The 14,069-nt window shown below is 47.7% G+C and overlaps 1 protein-coding gene across 1 annotated transcript in view; it reads right to left on the bottom strand.

Moving 5' to 3' along the window:
* Positions 1–14,069, bottom strand: part of LOC127393006 (store-operated calcium entry regulator STIMATE-like) — a 39,284-nt gene continuing 25,215 nt past the window's right edge. Inside the window, exons 5-8 of the mRNA XM_051637601.1 lie at positions 9,934–10,046; positions 8,789–8,872; positions 7,627–7,743; positions 1–653 (exon numbers count right to left, since the gene is read on the bottom strand). Of these exons, the coding sequence (XP_051493561.1) occupies positions 540–653; positions 7,627–7,743; positions 8,789–8,872; positions 9,934–10,046 (428 nt within the window). The 3' untranslated portion in view covers positions 1–539. The remainder of the gene's footprint in view (positions 654–7,626; positions 7,744–8,788; positions 8,873–9,933; positions 10,047–14,069) is intronic.

The raw sequence follows: 14,069 nt of genomic DNA on the forward strand, positions 1-14,069 counted from the left end.
TATGAAGCACCTGTAGCTCAAATATTTATTGCATTCCTTATAAAACTGTAAAAAGCATCAGATCCACTGAGACCATCTTCCCAGTTCAAGTTGTTTAAATACATATTGGCAACCAATTCTTGTGAGTATTGTGCATATAAAAGTGTCACAGTTCAGGCAGTACAGGGTAGATTCATTTTCTTTTTTTTTTTTCCTTTTCTGTAAAAAAGCAGACAATCTTTTTTATTTCAGTCTCTAGCCCTGACAAACAGCTACACCCAGCTGGCCAGCCAGGGGGAGTACATACCCATACCCCTAACCTCACCCTGCCTGCATGTGTCCAGGCCAGGGTCGGACAGGTAGAGCAGATACTGCTCAGGCCTGTATAGGATGCACAGACACCATCCCAAAGAGACAACTGCAGAAGGTTAGGTCTAGATGGGGCAGGCAAAAGGATCTCTGCAGATCCGCAGGGATCAAACTGCATTCACCACCCTGGCCTTCCTTGGCCAGCTCAAGGGTCACAGTGCTGCTTCTCCTCCTCCACCTCCTTTGTGTTGTCAGATGACCACTTGATAGCTGGACTGCTTCATCTTCTGGTTCATTCCCTGGAGTCCTGAAATATCCTGGTCACTTTCAGACTGATCAAAATCCATGTCTGGAGAGAGTAATACCTAGAAAGGAGAACAGACAGATGCTGAGGGAGTGAAAATTCTCAGCTCTTCTTGATACTGCTTGTTGAGGGAGTCAAGCACCCCTAGAGGGGTCTCCAATCCTCTCTGGCAGATGGGAAAGGTCTTGAGGTCACCTTGACCATGTCTTCAACAACAGCCAGACAGATGTGGGTGCAGACACCATGATGCTTGTGTCCCAACCCTCCCCCCAAACCTCAAACAGAAGAACAGGCAGCTAAAAGCTCTGTTCACCATGGGACAGGACTCACAGACATGCACATTCAGGCCAGGCCACAACCTCAGCAGAGATGTACAAAAACTAGGCCACATATTTTGTAAGCAGCTGTACCGAACTTAGACCTTTTCCCAGGCCCCCAGCTGCTTGTTATCTCCAGAGCTCAGCCAAGAGAGCAGGCAGAGCTACACAGATAGCTTCAGCCATGGCCAGCAAGCTCAGAAGTTGTGTCCTAGCCTGGTAGCATCTTATTTCTACCTGGCATTGCAGCTCCTGGCTCAGTTTGAACAGTGGGAGCCAAAATAGAGCACCAAGACCTCTCACCAGTACCTTTCCAGGTAAGAAAGCACACAGCTTTGCTGCATGACCAAAAGGCTGCCAACTGCCTCCAGGAACACCTGCTCTCACTGTAGCAAACTCCAGACCTGAAGCTACCAACAGGCTGTTTTGATCTAACTGGCTGCCTCCAACCTGGAGAGTCTGCATGGTGCAGATGGAGCCATGTGTGGGGCATCCTTCAAGCCTCATCATCTGGAAGAGGAAAAAGGCCAGAATTTACTTGGGCTATAGCTGCATTCACTACAGAAGAGCAGAAACCAATGTCAGCCAGTAGGCTGGACGGATGAGCAGTTTGCATGGATAATATTCAGGCCCTGACAGATTGTTTACTAAACCCCACCCTACTCCTCCTTCTTACCTCAAAAACCCAGCTTTGGGCAAGAGAAGCCCAACTGTCATGACCCCTGCCAGAACCTTCCCCTAAGCACAGCTGAAGTGCAGTCAACCCTTGTCCTGCAGCTGGTATCATGACCAGCAGGACTCAGGAGCTCAGCCAATGATGGGATTTCTGGTAAGCACTAGTCACATACATCAGAAGCCTGGCCAGGCCCTTGGCACCTCAGCACCCCACTCTACAGAGGGGTACAAGCCTAACAGCACAGCCAAAGCTTTCCAGTTTTACTTCCCTAGAGGAGCAACGCCAGCAGCCCTTTCCCCCTCCTCCACTTGCCCATCACTGAACCCAAACAGCATCACGAGTTCATGGCTGATACAGGGCCAGGTACTGTAACCACCCCCACAAACATAACTTCCTCCAGCAAGGCAGTGCAGACCTTCCATCCAAGCCTCAGCCCCATCTCACCCCACTTTGCTCCAAAGACTGAACCAATCCTCTTGGAAGCCTCCCTGTGCCTGACACACAGCAGCCTTGTGGCTCAAAGGCACAAGTCAAGGGATGGTGTGTGGGCTTTCAGCCAAGCATGTTGACCTCCAGAGTGTCCCCAAAAGCTCAGCCAATCCTGAAACCTGGGCAAAACCAGGATCATGGGGGAATTCAGTCTTATCCACGGCTATCTCCAGGCACAGCTGTGAATTAACATGCCCTCCACTTGTTAGCACTAAGGCAGCACCACAGGGCCAGTCACCACAGCAACAAAACAACTAAACAGGAAAACCAAACTGCAATGAGTCAATGACTTCAAAGGAGCAGAAGAGCCGCAGGGGAAGATCTTCTCCCCACCCCAGTGTGCACACTCCAGCCCCTCCATCTGATGTTATCTTCACAGCAGCATGTCAGACACTCAAAGGACAGCAGTACATCAGATTAAGCTCTCGTGTTCCCCCCCATTGGTCTCAAGGAATTTTTTTTGGTTCAAGACATGCACTGGAAAGTTTCCGTGTCTTCCAAGTGAAGATTTCCTCTGCTTATCACATTAGTATTGGGATGCTGTTGAATCTGAAAAAATGGGTGGGTGATTAGTCACATGCAGCATTATAAACTCACTGAACAGGCTGCAACTGGCTAGTTTTGGGGTCTAATGAACTGGTAATTTCAGTGGATTTCAGCTGCAAACTCAAAACCCCTTGCAGCCAAGCGTGGCTGATAGAGCAGGCCTGAGTGCTGCACATCCAGACCCCATTCAGTCCTGCCCACTATACAGCTGATACAAAGCTGCTCAAGCCAACAGGCCCCCAGGAACCCTTCCACAATTCCCCAGGGAGTTTCATCATGAGACAGCTCCTCCTTGCTATGACAATCACGGGACATACCCTCAGACACTGTTTTCAAGCCCAGCTCCAGGTTGGGAGTTCTCAGCACAACTTGGATAAGGAACTTCCCCTGCAGATGTGTCCAGGTCAGGATCACAGCAGGTGGCACAGCTGGGAATAAGCCACAGCTTCCCAGTCCTGGGACAATGTGCTATGGTCTCACTCAGCAGTCCTTAAATATTTCATGCATTCCTCTCAGCACCAGGAAGCCAGCAGCTTGCAAAACAATGTGGGTCATGCTACTGAAACAGGGCTCCTTGTGTGCTCTGCCAACCCCTCCTGTCCTGAAGAAGAAGCTGCCTAGTGGTTTGGTACTCTATCCATGCAGACCTTTCATCAGATAACCAAGCCACCACAGAGGAAGAGATGGCACAGGCATGGGAACTGTGACCCAGGTTGTAAGACAAAGCAGCTCTGGGGCCACTTCCCCACTAGGCATGGAAGCCTGATTGCCCAAAGCTCCAACCAGCCTGGTGTAGAGGTAGCAACCATCCCACCTGTTCTGGTTTGGTGGGTTTTTTGGTAGCAGGGGAAGGGCCCCAGGGGTGGCTCCTGTAAGAAGCTGAGAAGCTCCCCCTGCTCCAAAACCAGCCAAAGATCCATTAGAGGGACAACAGATTCACCTCTGCCATTAACATATGAAAGAACAGCTGTAACACCTGAGCAGAGAAGGAGGGGGGAGAAGAGCTGAGCTGGAGGAGGAGAGCGGTGCTGGTGGTTGGTGAGGAAGAAGGGGAAGAAGGTGCCTGAGCAGTAGTTTCCGTTTCATGTCTTGACCCATGAGCTTTGTCCTCCTCATCCCAGAGTGTGTGTGTGGGGGAGTTGAGTGAGCGGCCATGGGGATGTTCCTTTGTTGTCTTGTTGGGCCCAAACCAGGACACCACCATCCTCCTGCATCAAAGCTTAGACGAGTTGCTACGACTCAACAGGACTGCCAGGTGGGACTGCTTCCTTCCAGAGGCACCTCCGTGCTCACCTTCATTTAGCTTCCCCATAGGGACCAGGCACCTGAGCTCACCCTGAGTTTGAGCTATTTAAAAATCAGTTCAGCTAAGCAACGAGCAAATCAAATTCACTCTTGCAGTATTCTTAGATACTTAAAAGCAAGCAGCACAGGTATTGGCATTCACCAGCACCTTCAGTCCAGGGAATACCAAAAGTCACCACTCCTATGAAGGGAACTAGGGTAGGTGCTGAACTCCATGCTGACCAAAGACAGGTCCCCATGTACTGCATTAGCTTCCCTCCCCACCTTAAATTAGCCTTTAGGTTCATCCTAATGGTTCTTGCAAGTACCACTGTTATTAGACTTAATTTTGCTTTAAGGCTCATCTCTGAAAATGTAAACCTTCAGAAAAGGAACAAAAACTCATGCACCCCCCTTGGGGAAACAAAAACCCAACACAACAAAAAACAAGCTCAAAAAAGATCAAATAAGACATGATTAAAACGGACTTGTTTTCCTGAGTGGAGGAAACAAAGAAAGCACTGATAAGATCTAAAGTTTATATGCACTTGGAAAGGCAAGGGAAAAGAGACTCAGGTCAAGGGCAGGACACCTACAAAGCAGAAGTGAGGGTGATGAACACATTTTCCCAGCCTGAACAGCACTGGATTCAGACTGGCACTCTCGAGAGATCTCTCTCCACCCCATGAGAAAGAGGACCAAAAAAAAAAAAAAGTCATGTAAACATCTAGCAAGCAGAGCACAAGTCTGAAACAACAGAAAGCTCTGAGGCTGACTTAGGGTGAATGGTGGAATCCTTCCAGCCATAACAGCCAGTTTTGTCCCTTTTGGATTTTCAGTGTAAAAAGTGTTCAGCAGTTGTTTTATCAAAAGCAAGAGCCCAGGGACGTTGTGAAGTCCCCTTCTCTGGAGACATTCAAAACTCCCCTGGATGCAGCACTGGGTGATGTGCTCCAGGGGATCCTGCTTTAGCAGGGGAGTTGGACTAGATGATTTCTAGAGGTCCCTTCCAGCTCTGAAAATTCCTTGATTCTGTGATTCTTGTTAGCCAACTGATCCACCAAGCCAAGGGCAAAGCTGCCTTCTCCTGCTATCCCTACAAAAAATACTGAGTGAGGGCTTTTAACAGGTTAAATTCAGCCTCCTCTTGCCATTCTCCTTCCTCTCTCCTCCTCCCTTCCCAAACACAAACTGCTAGTTCAAGTGACAATAATGACACTCTCTACTGGCAAGGCAGGCAGAGGGTTGTAATTCAAGAAAGCAGCATGATGGGGAGCTGTTGGCGCCTGCTGCTAGACAGCCCTGATGGACCCTGATAAACTGCAGGACCCATTAGCCTCAGCCAGCTCTGCCCTGTACAGATGCTTCTCAGCCCCCCTCCTCCCTCCTCCTCTCTTGGGCAGCAGGGAGGGAAGAAATTCCCCCATTTGAAAAGGTTATTAAGCAGCAACAAGCCCAGTAAAGCCTCATTTTCTCTTCTAGAGACTAAATTCCAATCCAGATGTAGGGTCCAGCCAGCCAACAAGACCTTTAATTTATAGCCTCAAAAGCTGACATATGAAGAAGGAACCTATGGCCTTAGGCCCAGTGCCAAGAAGCAGAATTAGAAAAGCAGGTCACCCACTTCTGTGGTTCCTCATTATTGCCTTCTCTGCCCAAATTATTTGTTGGCCAGAGGCACATGAACACAACTGAGCAGTCCCCATAGACTGTTCCAGGTACAAACTGGTCACTTTGGTAGCTCCACTGCAGTGATGAAATCAGAGGGTTTCAAGAATGAAAGGTGACCTACACATTGAAGGTCTCAGCAAAAATTTGTCAGAGAGGAGGAGTCAAGTACTTGGAAGATGGAAGAAGCCCTTGACAACAAGAGTCAGACTGTGGGAGTCCAGCTCCCACTTCTTGTAACACCCTGTCTAGTTGAGCTACCAGAAGAACTTTTCCTAGCTTCTAGAGATTAACATATTACCTTGCCTTCAGGTTATCCAAAACTGAGCTAGAGGCCAGAAAACACTTGGCCTCTCCTCGGTGGAGCAAGGCAGAGGACCAGATCCATTTCCACAGAAAACCATTAATTACAGCACCATCTGTGTATTCACAGCAGCAACAAGCAAGAAGCCATCTATAAGACTAAGTGTTCCAAGTTTAGGTCTGAAAGACTGGACAGGAGGTTGGCAACTCAACTAGATATGTCACCTTCTCACCTATGGTTTCTGAACTGGTGTAATTTTAAGTGATCTTAGACCTCCAGAAACAAACCAGCATATCAAGTAAGGCAGATCCTCACCACCACTTTTATATTCAGAGCAGACCTCCAGCCTAGCTCTCCGAAGGTTGATCTTCGACCATCACTAAGAAAATGGGACTGTGCCAAAACCAGGGAGACATTCACACCCAGACTTCATCCACCTTCATGTCCTAGGCACAAGTTCTTAACCTCAATGCATAACCATCAAGACATATTGGTAGTGCCAGCTCAGGCCTCTCTTCCCTCCTCCAAAACACTACAGGATTTCCCGAGGATGCCCCTCACCACACTCACCACTCAGGAAATCCCTGGGGCACACTGTTTGCATGGTTCTAGTAACCACACCAAGCTACAACTGTTTGTCTGAGGGTAGGGCCAGGAGCAGTGACTCACTTGTCTCAACAGCTGCTCCCATCTGCCTGCTCTTGCTGCCAGAAGGAGGATGCCTCCAACACCATGTTCCCATGAGAGGTGGCTGCTTCCTCAGCTGGACACTTGAGCCATGGAAGCCACCACTGCCATGCAGACTGCCAAGCAATGTCACCAGTAGTTGGCCATCCAACCCCCACCATCAGAACAGCAGGTTTACTCTTGATAAAAGAGCTCTCAGAAAGCAAGAGCTATTTCTGTTCATCCTAAATTCCTCAGCAGAAGCTACTCCAGAAGCCAGCCTGTGACTGCCAGGAGCTCTCTAAGCTGAGGGAGTCTCACCAGTAAGCTGTGGGATATCAGTAGTTGTACACTGAGCACCGGGAAACAGGGTCTTGGTGCCAAGGGGAAGGAAGGGAATTCAATCCAGTGACTCAGGTTGTGGTCTCTGCTCAAAAGCCAACGAGAAGCACTGACACCACCTGCACAGCAAACCCCAAGTCATTAGCAAGAACAAGTCTGCTGGGAGTGGAGCACTTTCTCCCCCCATAACTTTTAAGTGTCAAGCTCAGACTACACACAAAACAGCTTCCTGCAGCTAAGGGACCACCATCTGGCTGAAAAAAATCCCCAACACTGACAAAAATAGGATTCCCAGCATCCTCTAGAGAGGATGCTACCAATTACAGCAGGGAAAGCAAGCTCTTCTACACCAAGATTAATTACAATTAAAAATGGGAAAGTTGAAAGAGATAGTGCAGAAGTACCCACCAGCTTCAGCCTGCCACTCCAACAAGACCACAGCAAAACCAGTTCATCCCCCAAAAGATCCTGTCACCATTTAGGGCAATATTTCAGCAACACTTTGTGGCTGTAGCATAACTCTTCATTAGGGTCAGATCAACCCAGAAATCATCCCTCTGTTGACCTCAGCTACAAGCACCGAAATTCAGTTTGATTTATTAGCAGGGTCATTGGTCACATGCATGAAGCACCATCCTAGGCCTGGGCATCATCCTGGTATGCTGCATGATTGTGGTGAAGCACACAGACCATGCCAGAAGACTGCTGTTTGGTCCCAAACACAGGGCATCCTTGATCTTACCTGAGATTCCTCAGTCCTCCTATCCCGAGGAGATTCTATGGATCCACTGATGTCCGAGGTGTTCTTCTGCTTGTATTTCCTCATGATCAAGCTGTCCACAACCCAGAACATAATGGCCTGGGGGAGAAAGAAGTTGCATGAATAGATTGCAGAGACTAAAAGGCAACAGCATTCAATCACAGCTATTTCTTCTCCTTCTGGTTGCTCCCATGTCCAGCCCTGATCACCCTAATTTAGTATCTAAATTAACCCTGCATCAAGTATGTGGGGTTAGATGGGTGAAATTGCTGAGATCACATAAATCCTATTTATTTCACAGCTGTTGAAGACCCAGTGAAAAGAATAAAAAAATAATCATAAAAGAGACAGCACAATAGGCCAGGTTTGCACCAGGAAATAGCAGGTGAACCAAGTTCCATCCTAGGTTCACTGGTCATTTCTTTGAGAACCAGAGTTTCCTTTCAAGTAAGGAAATGCAGCCTGAGGTGGGAAGAGGCTGGTAGCATGGGCAGGTAAACCTAGCTCTGCCAGTGCTGAATCCCTTGCAACGTTCATGGTACAAACTGAAAAGAGTTCGACTCACTCCTTGTCCAGATGGGACCTGCATATTAACACCTTGTTGTCACTTCCCACCTTTGCAGGAACTAAGCAGCAGGTCAAGGATTCCCCAGAAGCAAAGGAACCAGGAAAAAGCTGAGCTTTCAAGAGGCTTTACCAAACCAGATGTGTAAAGATCAAGAGTTCAGGGTAACCTGAACACCCTGCCTTGCTGTAATGCAATTAAGAAGTCTAGCAAAATGCCCAGATTTGCAGGTTCCCAGAAGCCAGGTCAATGTCAAGTGCTTTGGGGCGCTCCCACGCCTGTAGTTTGCTGCTGAGATGCAGCCCTCAGCTGAGGAGCTCTGCCTTTCTTCAAGGAGTCAGACACCCAGAAGCTTGGACAAGGGAGTGGGAATCAGGAACAGAAACCATGGCAGGGCAGCAGTGACATATTTGTGCACTGATGACAACAAATATATTTGTTTCCACTCCCATCCACCCTCTCCCAGCCACTCGTTACTCAAGGCTGCCCCAAGCCGGTTCCTGTACACACTCTCCATCAAGGGAGGGAGACCATAATTTCCAAACCACCCCACCCAGTGCTTGCAGAGGCATCACTTACATTGACTATAAAAGGCACAACAAGCATGACCAGGATGAGCTCCAGCTGGGGGCTTGGGATGTAACCCAGGAGGATCTGCTGAAGCTGCAGAGGAGAAAGCATTTAGAAATGTTATTTGAACAGCTCTCTGTTTGGAGATCTTTGCTGCAGACTGGTTGTCTTCTTACAGCAGCAGTCTGCTAGCTAGGGCTCTTACACTACATGGGCTATTCCTTTAGCCCAGCTGCCAAACACAGGATTTTGTACAGAGCAAGACAGAAGCACCCCTAGTCTTTAACTGCCTGTGACAACTGGTGGGCATCCCTTGGCTCCTTGGAGCCTAGCTGCAAAATGAGGACACCAGCCATGTGTGATAAGTGTGGAGAGGAATCCAGCAGCATCTCTGGCTCCAGCAGTGTGTGCTGCTGAACAATGTGTTCATGTCCAAGTCAGAACTGTAGGCTACTGGGTTAGAAGGACAAGCTCTTAACAAGAACAGTAAGTGCTCCCAGACTGCTGTAAATAGCTCCTCAGTCAAGCCAAAGTCACATCAGCCTGTGAGGTACTCACCATGAGTGTTACCCATCAACACCCAGAATGGGTTTTTATGCCCATCACACCTACCTGCCACCAGGTATGTGGTTACAACTGCCAGATTTATTTTTGGGTTGTTTTTTTTTAAAGAGAAGCTCATAGCCAACACAATTACCCCTGCATGAGGCACCACATAGAAGCAGTTGTGGGGGGGAAGGACAGCATACTACTGGGACAGCTCTTTCCAAATTAACCTCTAAAAGTCCACCTAGTTTAGGTGTGGGATCACGAAACACCAACATGAACTGACTTGAGGAGAAAACGTACAAATCCTCTGGCAGAACTGAAGTAGCTCAGCTGCCAGCCCAGCCCATTTTATCCTTCCAAGGGTGGAAAAGAAAATTAAAGCAGCAGCTTATTGCACTAGTTTTGACTAGGAAGAGAATGTACCAAAAGCCAAACTATTAGGAAAGTCATGTTTCCCCAAACTTAAGTAATAGCTAATGATTACAGAGAGATGTCAACAAGTTGTAAGGACCAGACCTATGATGATTGGGACCACTAGTAAGGCAAAGCTGACAAGAAACAAGCCACAACAGTAATGGCTAGAAAAATACAGCTCAGGAGCTTACCTTTGTCCAACCAGGGATAAGCAGGACAAGGCTAATGACAGTCTTCTCAAAAACCATTATCAGCAAGTAGAGGATACATTGCCCAATCCAGGCAGCAGCTTGTGGAGGGTCACCTGGGAAAACAGCATATTAAATCTGAGACAGAGGACAGGAGGAGGAAAAAGCCTTTCAGAAAAACTGCCTTGTGCTTGATACCTGAGCTGATTAGAGGGACAGGGAAGCGTTTCCATATTGTAAGTTTTGCAGTGAGACAAATACTCAAAACCAAGCTTAAAATTAGTGGAGAGATTGTAGTTATAGGAGCACATGTCTAGGGTAGAAGGGTTTGAGTTCCCTGCTGAATCTACAAATCTGCTGAAGATCAAAACATACCAAAGTCTAAGCATAAATCTTTCTAGTAAATATTACTTGTATTAGAGAAAATTCAGCAGACTTGCCTCGCTTCCTAGTTGCAGCTCATTTTGCAACTTTGCAAATTTATGTAGAGAAATAAGTGCAGAAAAGCAGAACTTCCAGTTGTGCACTGTACCAGAGCAGCTTTTGTTTTTCATACTGCAGTTGTGCTTTTGAATTCAGTTTGGCTAGAAACAAGAGATCTCTCCCCCATGAGACACCACATACCCCACTACCACCACTGGCCTTTTGTTCTAAAAGCTGATCCTCTTTTTCGACTGCTTTTAGGGCTGATTGTGAAATGGAGATGGCAGTTAACCAGAGCTCTGGTTAATTTGAAGGACAAACAAGTAACAGAGGAATTTCAGACACAGCTGAAGAAGCCCTACCTACCTCGTAGATCTTAACACTATCTGTATTTATCTGCCTCCTCTCCTGCTCTCCATTCCACCAACCTGCCTCTGAGATCCATCAAGAGAAGAAAACCACCACCAAAAATCTTCTCATCTTACATCTCCTCCCCCCTTGCCTTTCCCTCCTAGATAAACTACTTGGCTGAAGCAAAAGTCCTACAAGGCAGGCAGCTTCTGTAAAAGGGGAGAGATACAGCTCTGGTTCTGCCTGGAGAGCTGAAATTCCCCATGCTTATCCAGCAACTCCTGCACTTCCAGACACTTCTGGAGCCTCAAGGGCCACAGCTCAGCAGCAACGGAAACACCATTCCTCGGAACTCTCAGGAGACTGGAACAACTTTGATAAATTTTGACTTGGATAACAAATATGTTCTTCCCCCTTTAAGAGAAAAGATGCACAGAGCCCTGGAGATGAATTTTTTCCTCTTAGCATTTCCAGTATCCCCCCTCATGGTGCTGAGCTACTTTGAGCTGGATGGACACAGGGCCTTGAGGGGAGGAAGCCCTGCTTGTAAAGGGTGCAAGTATCCCCTCTCCTCAAAACACAGAACAGGAAAATCCTTTATATATAGAAAGCTTGAAAGCTCAGAAAATGGTTCCTTACAAGCACACGCTGTGCTTTGGGGCATCAGTTGTTTTCTTGGGCCTTTTTCTGGTGCCTTTTTGTCAGGGTACCAGAGATTTAATTTCTCTTCACCTCAGCAAACCTAGAGAAGTCCACAGAGGCAGGCTGCCCCTGCTTCCAATAGCTAGAAGTGTCATAGGAGCAGCTCACAAAATCCTGCCCCTTTTTGACCAGAAGGTCAGACTGATACTCCTTCCTGAATTTAAACTACTCCCAAATTCTCAAGAGAAAATACTGCTGGAATGACCCTCCTCGACACAAGTCACCACCCTGCTCACTCCTCTATTAAAAAATTAAATCACCTGCCAAACTCTCTGCCAAGCTTTGCCCACCCAGTTGCCAGCAACAGTCTGAAGATTTCAGGTCAGCATTTTCAATGCAAATAGCAGAAGCTTTCACTCCTAAATAGAACTAATTTTTTTGCTGATGAAGTGTATGACTGGGTACGTGATCCTCCCTGTCTGAGCAAGAGACAGGGGCTCCATCACTCCAGGTTTTAGAGCAACTCACTCAAAAAGAATCAATGCTAATTAAATACAAATGTTTCCAACGGGGTACTTATCAAGTAATAAGAAAAAGCAGATTTGTACTGTTAACAAGGATAATGGTTCTGTATCAGTTACATGTGCTTGCTTCAGCCCTCTGTAAGCACTCTGCCAGCTTCTCAGTCTCATCAGAAAATCTCAGCTCTGCAAAACTCAGCCACAGTATCTGGCTTAGGAAAGCTGTGGCATTTCCTCTTACCACTTGAATCCAAAAGATAACCCCTGGCAACACTTGTTTCCAGCGTGATCAGGCCAGAATTGGGGATTGTATCTGTGTAAGGGAACACAACCCACCAGGAGACACCGATGCAGCGGACTGGGAGCTCTGCTCCACTTTTCCCAGCATGATACTGCTAAGATGTGGCATGGAAAGACACCACCAGTAGTTTGCAAAAGCAGATTTATCCAAACCACTATGCAAACCTCCAGGCAGAGAGCAGCAGCACATACCAGGATTTAGTAAGAGCTGGTATCCAACCAAACCCAGCTCTAGGGGGGATCTGCTTCCCAGCAAGGGCAAAACAGGTTTGCGTGTGTATTTGTCCTTATTCTGTCATTTTGTTAGCAACATACCAAAACATTTGCCTCATTGTAAAGCTACAGCTGAGAAGCAGAGGCAACCAGTTCATGCCTCCATGCCAGAGAACTCGGAGCAAATCACCTTGCATCCCAACTTTTTAATTGCTTGAGCCACGAGCACAAAGGAAGCAAAGGAGGGGAGACGGAAGGAGCGGGAGGCCAGGGCTGCAGACAGGCTGCTGAGCTGGGAGGATAGAAAGCAGAACTGCACAACTGCACAGAGAGGGGGAAGAAAGAGGGAGCCAGGAAGGTTAGGTGTGAGTGCACCCAGCAGAAGCCGCAGAGGAGCGCGGGAAGCACGCGGCTCCGCTCCCTGGCAGGAAACAGCTTCATGGGTGGGCTCTGGAGGAGACAGGAGCAGTGCTAGAAGCAGCTGGCAATTAAAGGCTGGTGTCAGAGAGGCTGTGATCCTCCTGAAGCATGGGCAGCCTCTCCCAATAGAGTCAGGTGCCTGGTTGTCTTTGGCACAGGTCGAGTACAGTGGGGCTTTTTGACCCAGTACCCCAAGACTGACCAATCCTCCTCCAAACCCCCAGGTTACCATCTCCCATCAGAGCTCAGAGTACAAACAGAACAGGAAAACAAACATATCCATCATTTCCTTTCTGCATTTGAACTCTTTCCCTTTTGCTCTGTGTTGTCAGCTGTGCTCCATCCCCCATGAGGTGACAAGACTAACAACCAGAGCACCCTTTACAAGTCAGCTTTTCTGTGCAGCAATTGCATGTGGCACTTGGGGAACACTCATCTCAGCTTGTCCAGAAAGCAACAGCAAGTTTGAGATCTCCCCCAAAAACCTGACTCCTCACACCCTTAGGAGGTAGGAAGTAATGATCATTCATCATCACAAACAGCTACTGTGCATTTGACAGCCCTGACCCTCAACAAGCCATCTTTGCAGACAGGTTTTGGCTAACCAGCCGGGTACACAGACACTAAAAGAGACAACCTGTTTAACCAAGCCACCCTAGGCATGGACTTAGCTGCGTCTCCAAGGTTAACAGCTCCTCATCCAAAAGATTCTCCCTTTCCCTTTCAGTTACCAAGAATGCCATCAAACTGCTCTTCAGCCTTCTTGAGGTTTGACAACATCTGGAAAAGAAAAACCTTATCTCCCTTCCCTAGAGAATAGTTTTTACTGTGCAACTGCAAGATTCTACCCAAGGAACCTCACTTTTCCAAGGCCAGAGGTCTGCTCCAGTCAGACCAGCTTCACTGGCCACCTCTACATGGCACATGCAAGTGGTACAGCAAAGCCCATGCTACCAAGTGGGACAGACCTGCACCCCTTACTACCCTCCTTGTCAAAGGTGCCTCCCTCACAGCATGGAGCTTCAAATACTCATTTTTTTTCTCTCTGGTCTTCTCTCCATCACCTACAGAAGATGCTGTCAATCTCCTCCACAGTTAGAAGGACATCAACACTTCTTATATGTCCAGGGTAGACAGTGGAAGAGTAAGGAAAGAGACTCACAGACCTATGGCCAGGAATGACCATCTCCTCTGTCACCTTAAGCAGCTCAAAATTGCTACTGTTTTGTAACCTCTTTCTTCTCCTTTTCCATTCTGAGCTTTGTTTTC

This window comes from Apus apus, chromosome 1, assembly GCF_020740795.1.
Source record: "Apus apus isolate bApuApu2 chromosome 1, bApuApu2.pri.cur, whole genome shotgun sequence".
NCBI classification, from domain to species: domain Eukaryota; kingdom Metazoa; phylum Chordata; class Aves; order Apodiformes; family Apodidae; genus Apus; species Apus apus.